Source organism: Histoplasma capsulatum (genome assembly GCF_000150115.1).
Source record: "Histoplasma capsulatum G186AR genomic scaffold supercont2.17, whole genome shotgun sequence".
NCBI classification, from domain to species: domain Eukaryota; kingdom Fungi; phylum Ascomycota; class Eurotiomycetes; order Onygenales; family Ajellomycetaceae; genus Histoplasma; species Histoplasma capsulatum.
The window spans coordinates 102,046-114,496 of record NW_025544817.1 but is presented as its reverse complement, the minus strand read 5'-3'; the positions used below and the strand labels follow the sequence as shown (position 1 = coordinate 114,496).

Here is a 12,451-nt window from a genome sequence, read left to right as displayed (position 1 = left end):
AAACGAGGTCCTCCATGAAATACCTACTCACTATCCCCAATAACCTCTTTCACCTTTTCACTATCTTGCCCCACCTTATCCTCCTTCCGCTTTCTAATCAGCCTCGCCAAACCTCCCACCCAAGAAAGCGCCTTTTCCACGATACTGACAGCCGTCCCAAAGCCGAACGTCCATCCCCTGACCCTAACTGTATATATCATGAAATATACCAGGCCCCAGTTAATCACCACAAAGGCCAAGAATATCCCGAAACCTTTCCATTTATCCCCCTCATGCACATTCAGGGTACGTATATATTCGGCTCCATTTGAGTATGCACAGTATGCGCAGTCAGCCGTGGCGTCAGGGTTCGTAAGGTAGCCTGATCGTGCGACAGAGGAGATGAAGTTACCTGCGTAATCTATGCAGGTTTGGCCGGGAGGCGGGTTAAAGTGTGTGAGCTCATTCGGGGAGCAGATGACTTGTGTGGTGGGGAGGGTGGCAGAAAGCACGCCCCGGAACCACCATGTGGTTGGATTTACGTAGTAAATCCAGTAGCGCCAAAAGGGCGGAATGGTGAAGTAAGGGCGCATGATGCCGTTGAAGAAGGTTACCATTACGAAGAAAAACGGGAGGACCTGGTTGTGTGACAGTTAGTTTAGTTTGGAGCCACCTGGAATCTGTAAATGGGGAAAGCTTTGGGCTTACATTTCCTATAACGGTGAACGAGGGTGCGAAGGCGCAAATCCACTGTCCCCAACTTGCTTGGAAGAAGAAGAAGAGCATGCACATTAAAAACACGTAGCCGGAGGTGCTCGAGTCGGTAGGTAGGCCAGTGGCAAAATACCAGAGCAGCCAGTAAACGGCGCTGGTCACAACAGCTGCTGGAAGTTCACAGACGATATTTGCCGTGCAGAATGCAAACCAGCCGTAGATTCGGCTCGGTTGCTCACGCACTTCCCAGAGCATTCTATTCATGAAGAACTTTGGAAGGATTCCGTTCATGAAGACTGGCGGGAGCATGATGATCATGAAAATAGTAAACATCCGGTTTTGCATGCTAGATATCGTATTTCCCAATTGCCAGAAAGTCTGTGTGGTAAGTTATATTGTTAGTACATGGCCCAAGATGGTGGCTCAATTCAAAACGAAGAGGTGAACATACAAAGCCATTGAAGATACCAATGATGGCACTGATGAACAGCTTTCCATAGAGATACGATGAATCTCTCCAGTAGTTGAGAAATAGTCGTTTTGTGAGCATCGAACACTGTAGAGTAATGGACGCAGCATATTCGTATTGGGCATCGCTAGTCTCCAAAGGCGGATGTTGGCTTCGTTCGAGGTTGATTTGCTCCACATCCCTTTTTAACTGAGCAAGCTCGTCGGAATTTCGCCACTCTTCATTCCAATCGATTCGCTTCCCGTTGATCTTACGGCTCTTCGCGGCAGTCTCGAGGATAAATTCCGCAACGTTCTTAGTAGGAGGACAATCGACTCCCCTTTTCGCAAAATAATCAATTACGGCACTACCGCTCTGGCCAACAGGTCCGAAGTAAAAAGTATTTCCTTCCGGGTTTAAGGCTAAAATAGTGTCGAATTCCTGGATTAGTAGGGATGATGGCTGATGGATGGTGCAAATAATAGCTTGTCCTGCCCGAGACAGCTTCTTCAAGAATCTGATGATAGAAAAAGCTGCTTGACTGTCCAGCCCACTAGTGGGTTCATCCAAAAATAATAGCAAATTCGGCTTAGCTGCCAGTTCAACTCCAATGGTTAATCGCTTCCTTTGCTCAAGAGAAAGTGCACCGATAATGGCATCCTGGATATCCTCAAGTTCCAACAAACCAATGATCTGATCGACATAAGCAATTTTTTCTTCGCGGGGGACGCTTCTGCCTTGTCTCAAAATCGCTGAAAATTCCAACGCTTCTCTGATAGTGGCGGTAGTGTCGTGGATATCCATCTGTTCGCAGAAACCAGTTCCTCTTCGGAAATCTAGAGGAAGAGATTGCCCATCAACAAGTATATTTCCGGATACAACACCGATTCGCTGTCGCTGGGCTAAAGTGTTGAGAAGTGTTGTCTTTCCTGAACCAGACGCGCCCATCAAAGCCATCATAGTTCCCGGCTTCACGTAGCCTGTTATTTTATTGAGGAGTTTTCGCTCACCGTTCCCATAAGGCACCGTATATTCAACATCATTCCAAGTGAAAACCCGATCACTGGTAGAAAGGCTTGAAAATTCAACATCATCATTGTTCGTGGTCGCCGAAGATCCCAAAGTGGGCACGCCACCAACATCTCCAATCCGCTCGACCTTTCCTGTCTCTTCATCTTTGGATTGGCCTTTTTGCTGAAGTTTGGATATTGCTTTCGTTCTCTTGGATTTTTTGAATACCATTGCACCGCCTCCACCTGTGGCAAATGGGAAGACTTCGGCAGCGACTGCAGTGACTAAAATGTACGCAGCTGTGAAGGCGATGACGATCCCAAAGTTGCGCCAAAGATGGCTCCGGGAACTACATTTCAAACTATTAGACAGTGCACCTTGTTTTTGACTTTCTTACTATACAATGTGGGTGAGATACGAACAATTGAAATGAATAGTCCAGGTATCGAGCTCCTGATACGCTGTTGCTGCCCAACTGAGAACCAGGAAGAGAGCATCCTTGATACTGTGGGTCGATATTAGGGCCACGCGGCACCAGTTGCTCGGGCGAACATTCCATAACACGGTCCGAAAATTCATTACCCATGACGGCTTCGAATGAGTATGATAGCGGATTGACATAAAACAGCCAGCCAAACCAGGGGGAATCGTGCAGTAACGCTTGTTTTGGGATTGCCTATATAAACACCTGCATCAGTTTGTTGCCCATAACTGCAGAAGTGGAATTTCATCACTTACGTATCCAACGAAGAAGATAAGTACGTTAAGACCTTTTTTTTTACGTTGTTAGCATGAGAATCCGAGTCCAAATGAAGTCTTAGGTAAAACATACTTATTCCTCCAAAACGGACAGCATCGTCTATGGTCGCTGACAACGCTGCAAACATGCGATACATGGCGGTGATAGATATCGTGGTAACGTAGATGAACAAACAATAAATAAAGAATTTGGAAACATCAACGTCGAATCCCATGAGGAAATATCCCACCAACGCGAGTACTACAAGCGTTGCGAAGATGACGGGAAAATCAACAAGGACGCGAGCAATAACAACAGCGGAGGGGCGATAAAAGGCATAGTCCTTGTGCCTTGCGATGATCGTTCTGCCCGAAACGGCCGGCATCAACTGTGACAGTTGAAGCCAGCCTAGGAAAAGAATGGAGAAGAACAAGGCACCCCCGCGAGGGAAGGCTCCATTGGTATCAAGGGACTGACCATAGAAGAAAGAACCAACAATGAGGGAAACAGAAATGATGATGAAAAACTTGGTGTACAGAGCGGCTTTATCTCCCCAAAAAAGCCAAAATTCTCTCTTTGTGCTAGCAATAACTTGACGTGCGAATGACACAGTGTAATTTGACCGCTTCGAGACGGTTTTGCTTTTTGCTGTAGGTGAAATGTTAGTCGACTCCGGAAATGTGAGTCTTTACGGGGAGCTCTGACTTGTTCACTTACATTCTCCTACATGTTTTTGGAATTGACGAGTGTCAGCAGCATCAGTTTCCTGGATTTGATTCTCATAGTCATCAATCTCCTTCAGAATTTCTTTGTAAATATCACTATTTTTGAATGCTGCTTCCAGTTCTTCAGCGGTTTTAGGTGTCGAAGCTTCTCGGCCTGGCTGAAACCGACGAACATTTGGGTCGCACAAGGAAGTAAGAAAGTCCGCCGTTGTGCTTGTGATATGTTAGACAAATTCAAAACATATATGAACATCATGCGAGAGAAACGCATATCACTTACGATCGTTCCGGGAAGTGGAATCCCAGATCTTCAAAATAAGCTTTTGCCTGATGTGCAGGGCCTTGGTAAAGCATGCGTCCTTCCTCGATAACCATAACCTTATCCATAAGGTCATATATCCCCTCTCCCGCCTGGTAAAGTGTAACAAACGTGGTTCGATTGCTCACGTCCGTCATGACTCTGAGAGACTTGACATAGTCAAGAGCAGTGCTGGCATCAAGGCCTCGAGTCGAATTATCCCAGCAAACAACTGAAGATTTGGTAGTCAGGGTCTCTGCGATGCCGACACGTTTGCGCTCGCCGCCAGAAATGCCACGGACAAACTCGTTGCCAACGGCAGTGTTTTTAGTGTGACTAATGCCGAAAATTTTCAACAAGCCGTCGACGACGATTGGGATCGAATCCCGGTCTCGCTTCTTTGTCTTGTTCATCAGAGCAAATTTCAGGGTCTGCTCCACTGTTAAGTCTGGGAAATGTTGGTCATCCTCGGGATTGTAATTGACCTCCCCGCGGAATTGGCTGTCTTGCTCTTCCGCAGATATCCCGCCATATCTGACGTCTCCGGAAACAGCAACGAAAGATGATCGATTGTTGGCGATGGATTTCAGAAAGGTAGTACATCCCGCGCCTGGTCTCCCCAGGACGAGCATTATCTCCCCATCTCTAAGAGAGCCCGAGAAATTGTGAAGGAGAGTGCGGGTGGGGGGAGGCTTTCCGAATCTTAGTGCGGGGATGAATCGAGTAACAAGATTATAGAGATCAGGCCCAAACGTTCCCTTCACAGCATCCGGCAGCGTCTTGACAAATGACGAGGTAGCATCAATGCCCTCGACTGTCAAATTTTTGAAGACCACACCGATTTTTTTTCCAGGCCCGCCTGCCGTCGTTCTCCGTTCGAGACCTCCGCCTCTCAGAAAGTCACCCAACTCGAAATCGTCATCCTTTGAAAAAACAGAACCCAGAGTGTCATGATCAATGTCCACGTCCTTGTCTTTCTCCATTGTAACGCTGGTGGAAGATCGGCGGATATGACTTCTCCTTCCCTTCGTAGAAGACTTACTTCTTTGGAGACTCAATTTGGTCAACTCTTTCGACATTTCAGCGAACTCCTCCATTGCACCACGACGAGATACTGGGTCACCCTCGGCATATTCACCCCATCTGCTCTCGCGACTCGATTCGGATAGCGGTTTTTCTGTGTCCAGATCCGCAGGTATCTGCGAGGGGCTGGCCCGATCAGTCTCCAGTGCCACCGCTTCATCGGCACCTGGATTAGGCAGTGATGCCATTGGGGGGAAAGCTGGTCTAGGGAACGGGGAAAATGCGATGGAAAATACCGGGCCGCTTAGATGCCCTCTGCCGCAGGTAGCGACACTGATCACTCGTTGGAAGATCCAGTCCGAAAGTTAAAAGGTGCGTTTTTGATTTATCCGGACCGTATTGAGGCCCGAGCAACACGGTGACACCACAACTCACACCGCACAAAAGAGGGCATGCACCTAAATGGTATTGCAGAAAATAAAAGTATGTTTCGCAATTAGCTTCCTTTAGCTGATGAAAGGAGGCTTGTTTGTGCTACCTGTCAAGTCGTTGACAGCGACAGCGTCAATTGAAAATGGAAGAAAAACAGACGAAAAGCAGCATTCATCCAGTCCCTCCATGATCAGTCATTCGAACGTAGCTACTTATATGTGCTTCAGAATCTCCTTCCGATGAGCATGCCGACTGGTCAATGAGCACATTGCTGATTTTCCTTTTTTTTTTTTTTTGCTTTTGTGCATTTGTCAGACTGGAGCTTACTAGAAAACGAGTAAGATGATGTGATAACTCTGATTTGCAAGCAGCTACTCCGAGTGGGGCAAAATGTCCCCGCTTTCGTCCGTATCCCATATATATCTGGTGCGAATGATGGGCCAAGAAGTGCATCATCCCTGGGAACTGCACCTCAAGGGTTTTTTTGCATCGAACCTAAGATAGAAAGCAACAGGGATGTTTCAGAGCTGGCTGCGAAATTTCCGTAGGATGATGCACTGTCGTAGAAAGAACCCCTTGGCCACTCCGGCCTTGATTGATTCCTGGAGCTTGACAGCTCTCGTGGCGGCGTAAAACCGGTAATCAAAGTGTGAGCTCCATCCACTGCCCCACCACCGATGTCAAACCCGATCCAGGGGATGGGGACAGTTGACTCATTCTTCGTCATCGGAAATTGGGTGCGGGAACCTGGCCCAACACAATGCTCCCTGATGGTGTTCGTGAGATGGGGCCCTTGTAGGGCTAGTTAAGGATATCGTTGGCCGATGGATGGCTTTCAAGACAGGAGGATGTGCATGCCGTCCAACAAGTGTCCGAGGGCGGCACGTTTCGTCGTTGACTCGTGAGCTCTGGGTGACTCGGTCGGCGACCCGTCACCGGTAGCATCCCGTAAGGCTAACTCCGTTAAAACCGCCCCACAGTCATGGCCGCTAACATTGGTGCTTGCGCGAGGAGCAGCCCTAGCAGGGACTCCGGGCATGTCGCAAGTTAGTCGGCGGCGCAATTTGTAAGCCGACTGAGGATAGCTTCACACAGCTCGGAACCCCGAAGTCCATAAAACCCTCTCACCTCGCCCTTGTAACCCTTGTAAGTCTTAGCTACCCTTGGAACCGTCGAGTGAATTCTTAGCACACAATTGAATGTGCCAACGATGACGGAGAATTTCATGTTGGTGACGTTGATCCCACTGATCAACGCTGACCAATCCCCTGACCCTCCAAGGCTGGGACAGGAAGAAACGCTCTCGATGCCCAAAGACAGACCAGGCATTGACAAATCTGAGCAAGCAAGGCGAATACGTCCGCAATAGTGGATGAACTGGCGTTTGAAGCTGAGAAGACTCCTTCGCTTACGAGTATTGCACTTCAATGCCGCCCCTTGCCGCCCCTTTTCCACATCGGACAATCGCTTCGCTTCACAATCGTTAGCGGATGTCCAGATAACAATACAGTACATAGTACTATATATATACAGTCCACGTATGTACATGTACATGTACAATGTCCAATTTCCGTTCGCGCCTTGCCAGTTGACAAGTAACTGCCCATATCACATCTTGCATCTCTCAGTATATGCCCTTCGCGAAATTGTGTTAATATTACAAAGTTGAGAAACTCCCTACTTGTCTGGGGCTTGGCCCTCTATGCTACATATACCTATCATCAACAACCCATAATACATCCAGTTTATCAGGTTGCTCTGCGGGGTGGCCGGGACGGCTTCTCAGGGAAATGAACCCCTCCATTTGTAGGGTACATATTCAGGCTGTACTCTTACGTACTCTATATACCTGCATACCCAGGTCTCTATGCACAGGTCCCCCGGCCATATATGGATCTCGCAATTTATGCGTACGCTGAACGATGTGCGCATATTCCAGCGCGATCTATGTCACCTTGCTGACGTGCGGGGATCCCATAGGAAACTCCAAATAAAAAAAAAGGTATCTCGGCCAACGCAATGTTGCCGCAATGACCTCGGATATGCACGCAAATACATATATATACACGCAGACGATGCGGCGGAAAAGGTAATTATGTATCTTCGCGAATTCGTAAAGCGGCAGAGAGTCATAAGATGATGTTAGCAGTTATATTTGCCCCACATCAGGAGAAATAAGCTACGGATGGCAAGGAACGAGCCCGAATTTTGGGATGAGTGCCCGGAGAAAATCCGATCTGTTGAGATGGAAGGAGAGTTAAGGTACCAGTGCATTTTACTCTAACCTTATCGCCGATCGATGGCGAAACAAGCCCGCAGTAAGTTCCAGCGAATATCCAGATTGGTTCTATACCCAGGCTATATCTGTATGATTATGGGCTACCCGAGAGGATATCTACACACGTTCAAAGCCGGCAGCGAACCTCTTCCCCTTTATTCAAGATATGAATGACAAGCGGGGCAACGAAAAGGAAGAAGAAAAACTTTTTTTTTAAAAAAGAAGAAAGAAAGAAAGAAAGGGAGGTATGAGCTGTGTATAATCGCACATACACACAGGCCACAGACGACCCGCCGGCGATACGCATAATCGCCACCCTACCCACCAGTTGACCCTTCTCCGCCACGCCCATACCCACCAACAAACAACTCAACACCCCAACATTCAGCATCATCATCATCGTCATCACCATCACCACCATCACGAACTCCGCCACGCCACCCCTCCTCCCTTGATGTGATGTTACCCTGGACCCAACCCCCCAGCCACAATTATCTACTACTACTACTACTATCAAAACACTGACAACGCGGACACTTGACTTGACACTTGGACAACGTCTAGGTCTAGGTCCGTCCTAGACAAACCACCAACAGCTGCCGCTCCACTCCACTCCACCTCCACTCCACTCCATCTCCACCCCGCCAGGGGACCCTCCCCCCCACTTTCAGGGGCTGCTGATTCGAGGAAGGGCGTCTGGTAGAAAGCCCAGAATCGCAAACGACCCAGAAGCCCCGGAAGCTCATACATGGTAACGCCCACCGCTAGCTACTATGTCGTGAGTTGATTATGACAGATCAAGACAGCCATCGTAGACATTGGGGGGGAATTGGAAAATGTACATGGTTCACGGTCCAAAGGGAGCCAGCGCGGGTTACACGGTGGTTGTTGCTTTCAGTCCGAACGAACGAACGTACAGTACAACAATGTCGATCATATCACATCACCAGGTAAACTAGCGGTTCGAAACTAATGTATTCATCTACGTTTCAGCTATGTGACTAGAAGAGGGCGTAAATAATATATATGTAATATAGTAGATAATGACAGGCAGTTTTTCTTTTTTTAAAAAATTATTATTTCCCTTTATCTCTTGTTTTTAATGAAAAAAACATTTGATGTTGAATGGTTGAAGGACTGACTCCTCCCTCCCTCACTCCCCTTGCTCTACACACAAAAAAAAGGGGGGGGAAGAAACACAACCCCAGGACTCAACCCTCCCACATGTCAAATTAAAAGGGAAAAGGGTTGTCAACAAAGAAAAAAAAAATGAGATGAGAAAAATGATAAGAAAAGAAAAGAAAGAAAAAATCAAATCAAATCCAGAGGCAGTGATGAATAACGAATGGACGAAAAGTATAACTAAAAACCAAAAGAAAGAAAGAAAAAACCGACCCACCGTAATTCGCAGCCAAAGAAAAATAAAAATAAACAAAATAAAAACAAGAGTAGCAACAGCCCACCAGCGACCCGCAACGATTTTTCAGTTTGTTAAAAAACAAAACACCCTGGGGTAAATGAGTAATAGTATGGTGAGAAGAGGGAGACAGAACGCGAGGGGAACGGACGAAGTGAGAGACTATGCACGCGCCCAAACGGGATTAAAGAGCAAAAGGACAAGAAAGGAAATTAACAATAATTCCGCACAACCCCGGCCCCTGCCATCCAGTAAATTACGGCATTTAAAAAAAGGGGGGGCAAAAAAAGAGGGTGAAAAGCAAGAGCAAACATATATGCGAATGCGAACTCGCCGGTACAATGGGAGAGGGAAGACTAACCAAGACACAAAGAAAGCAAGAAACCAACTTTCAGAGGGGTGAAGAACAAGCAAAAACCGGAGAGACATGGTGTGAGTGAGAGATGGATTGGAATAGGGAAGAAACGCAGGAAAGAAAAGAGAGCAAAAACATCCCTCCCATCGTAAAATCAGTGGAAATAGTAGGAAATCGAAAATGACGAGTTCAATTTCAACTCGCAAAGGGGGAAAAAAAAGAAAAAACCTAACATAATAATCCGATTTATCATTCTCCTCTCACCCATCCCAGAAAAGGAAAAAGCCCCCAGAGAGTGAAAATCAGCCACCTGAAATTTAAATTTTTGGTTTCTTTAAAAGAGATGACGAAAGGAGAGGTCGAACGGTCAAAATGCAATGGCAAAAAGATCAGCGATTCAACCTGTTGCAGCCGTATTCCATGACATCGACGCCGGGGGTCCCGGCTGATAGCTAGAAGCATGCGCCGAGTGGGTAGGGCCGGAGAAATATTGTTGTTGCGGCGGCTGCGGCGGCGGCTGGTGTGATTGTTGAGGCTGTGACGGCGGCTGCGATTGAGGTTGTTGAGGCTGGCGGTCCCCGTTATAGTAAGAAACGTTGGCCACCAAGGAACTCGATTCCCGTCTCGTTGCAGGATTGTAGGGCGGATGCTGTCCAACGTTTTGCTGATCTGCTGAATCCATCCCGCCAAAGGTTCCTCGCGAGTAGGCAGAGCTGGGGTCGACGGCGCCCGAAGACGAATCTGGGGCCACATTGCGCGGCTGTAACGCCGGATTTCGGTAAAGGCCAGCACTACTGGGTTGCTGCTGCTGCTGACTCCTATCAGCAAGGACAGTGTTGAGGGAAGAGGACATCGTGGAAGCAGACAAGGGTTGCTGCATGCTGGGGTTCATCGGGTTATAGCCGGGCGGGTATGATGCAGAGCTCCGAAAAGGGTAGCTCTCTTGCTTTGGAGGAATGTCGGCTGAATTGGAAGTATTTGCTAGGTATGGATTGGATGCCGGATGGCCTGCAAGCCCTGCTGCGCCAACTGCATAGCCAGGGGGTGCGCCGTAGGCGGGTAGTTGGTAATATGACGGACCGGAACTCGGTACCGCGTACGCCTGCGCGCCGCTTAGTGTAGAACGATACGCATATAGGGCGGAAGTGGGATCTGCATCTTCCAGTGTAGCATGATCAAAGTCGTCAATTGGCGCACGGAAGCTTTGCTTGGTGGTGAGTTCTGCGCGTGGACGTATATATCTCAAACTCTCGTGCTGCATCGGGGTATGGAGGCGGTTTGACATGACATCTTCAACACTGTAGTATGATACCAGATGATGGGTCACACCCGACACCGTCACGCTCATGGTTTTCTTCACCAATCCGGAATCCTTGAACCCGTAAGAGTCCACGAGGGAGCCCACCAGTTGTCTCTCCAGCTCCGATTGCTGGTTTCGTTCTCCATATGGAGCTGCGCCTGGCGATGTTGCGGGCGAGTATGTAGTTCCATTGCTCTCTTGGGGTCGTGGGTACGGTTCCCCTGGTCTCCCAGTTGATGTTGGGCGCCGATTGCCCTTTTTCATCGCGCGCTTCTTCTCACCCGGAGGAAATGGCTTATCAAGTTCACGGTAGACGAGGAAATTGCCCAGGATGCGGCTCGGGCTCCAGGTAACACCATCCGTCCATCGCTTGATACCAGACGCATTTTCTTCGTAGATAAAAACACTACCACTTTTCACCAGTTGACTTCTCTCTCGATCGTGGGGACGTCGTGGGACATGGTGGAGGATACCTGTGAGACAGGCTTCGAAGAGGATCAGCGCATCTTGTGTCGTGGCGACATAGCCGGTGAATGTCGGCTCTAGCACTGCAGCTGTGCCGTTGCCCATGTTGTGCGACCAGCTGCAGGAAGGAGTTAGTTTCGACGATAAGGGAGGGCTAAAAAGCTAACACCGCCGGAGGTTTCTCGCTGCGGAGGAAACGGGGTAAGGTTGTCAGCTGCAAGGGTAAAGTTTTGCGCGCTGACAGAAAAGTATCGAGAGAAACACAAAGCCAAGCTTGTCTTGTTTGCGCGAAAATGCGACAGAGTTGGTGTTTATCGAAACGCAAATCAGAGGAGAGGGCAAATAAAATAGAGGGAGCGATTAATTTTATTTGATTATTATTCGTTTTTTTTTATTGAACGGATACGGTATGGGAGAAAAAGAAAAGAAAAAAATCCGGAGGGTATGTGCGGACAGCCCGTCAGACGGGCCAAAAAGGCTTATGTAGGACAGGATTAACGTGGTTGTGTGAGCTCCCAGTTTTCGAACGATTGAAAAGAAGTGATGATGGCTTCTTTGAAGAGCAGCAAGGGACCCCCCTCCCCGCGCAAAGGAGCTGCAAAGAGAGTTTGAGGGTTCTATGGATCGACAGACACAACGCGGGTCCAAAACTTTTTTTGACCTTTTTCACTTTTCGGAATGGAGGGGCTCGATCTTGAGGAAGAGAGTTTACTGCCACAACCCCAGTCGTCAGGGTAGAATGCAGAATAGCGTGAGGATAGCGCCAGGGCTTAAAGCAGCAGATAGCGCGATCAGGAACGTCAGTCAAGGGCGGGCCAATTCGACGGGCGAAACTCTATGCGGTTGGGATGGACCCAAGGATTTCGAAAGCGCTGGAGTGACGAAATAATGGGAACCGGAGCGAGAATGATGGCGTGAGGTCTAGCCCCGAATGCCCAGCTTGCTTCTGCTTGTCGCCACGCCCCGTCGCTCCTGCTGGGGTACTGGAGGGGAGCAAGAGCTGTGCGAAGTTTGGTAATGGCAGGAAGGTAAACTATTATTGGGTTTCCTTCTTCCGTTTCTCCCTCCACAGATGTCAAAGCAAGTCGGGAACTGTAAAAGCACCAAAGTTTGTTAGAAAGCAGGGAACTACGGGTGCCAAAAAGGTAATGAATAAGCAGACTCCAAATAGATAGATGGATGGATAGATGGATGGATAGGGGTGTGGAGATTCAAAACATCGCACAGCACAACAAGCCCGGCAGAGGGGATAAATAAATCAGGGAAA

The 12,451-nt window shown here is 48.3% G+C and overlaps 4 protein-coding genes across 4 annotated transcripts; all 4 read right to left on the bottom strand.

The window, feature by feature from the left end:
• Positions 1-23: 23 nt before the first annotated feature.
• HCBG_08663 (ABC drug exporter AtrF) lies at positions 24-5,185 on the bottom strand (the record flags this gene model as incomplete). Its single annotated transcript, XM_045435712.1, has 8 exons — positions 24-617; positions 688-1,071; positions 1,145-2,501; positions 2,575-2,828; positions 2,891-2,922; positions 2,985-3,539; positions 3,609-3,829; positions 3,897-5,185. 8 exons carry the CDS (start codon positions 5,183-5,185, stop codon positions 24-26), a joined length of 4,686 nt encoding a protein of 1,561 aa, XP_045283504.1.
• A 1,019-nt stretch (positions 5,186-6,204) lies between these two features.
• Positions 6,205-6,596, bottom strand: HCBG_08662 (uncharacterized protein; the record flags this gene model as incomplete). Its single annotated transcript, XM_045435711.1, has 2 exons — positions 6,205-6,388; positions 6,463-6,596. 2 exons carry the CDS (start codon positions 6,594-6,596, stop codon positions 6,205-6,207), a joined length of 318 nt encoding a protein of 105 aa, XP_045283503.1.
• Positions 6,597-7,964: 1,368 nt separating this feature from the next.
• On the bottom strand, positions 7,965-8,397 carry HCBG_08661 (uncharacterized protein; the record flags this gene model as incomplete). The annotated part of the gene is made up of 2 exons (XM_045435710.1): positions 7,965-8,097; positions 8,174-8,397. 2 exons carry the CDS (start codon positions 8,395-8,397, stop codon positions 7,965-7,967), a joined length of 357 nt encoding a protein of 118 aa, XP_045283502.1.
• Positions 8,398-9,711: 1,314 nt separating this feature from the next.
• HCBG_08660 (uncharacterized protein) lies at positions 9,712-11,600 on the bottom strand (the record flags this gene model as incomplete). Its single annotated transcript, XM_045435709.1, has 1 exon — positions 9,712-11,600. The coding sequence occupies one exon, from the start codon at positions 11,287-11,289 to the stop codon at positions 9,817-9,819; it is 1,473 nt and encodes a 490-aa protein (XP_045283501.1).
• Between the last annotated feature and the right edge of the window lie 851 nt (positions 11,601-12,451).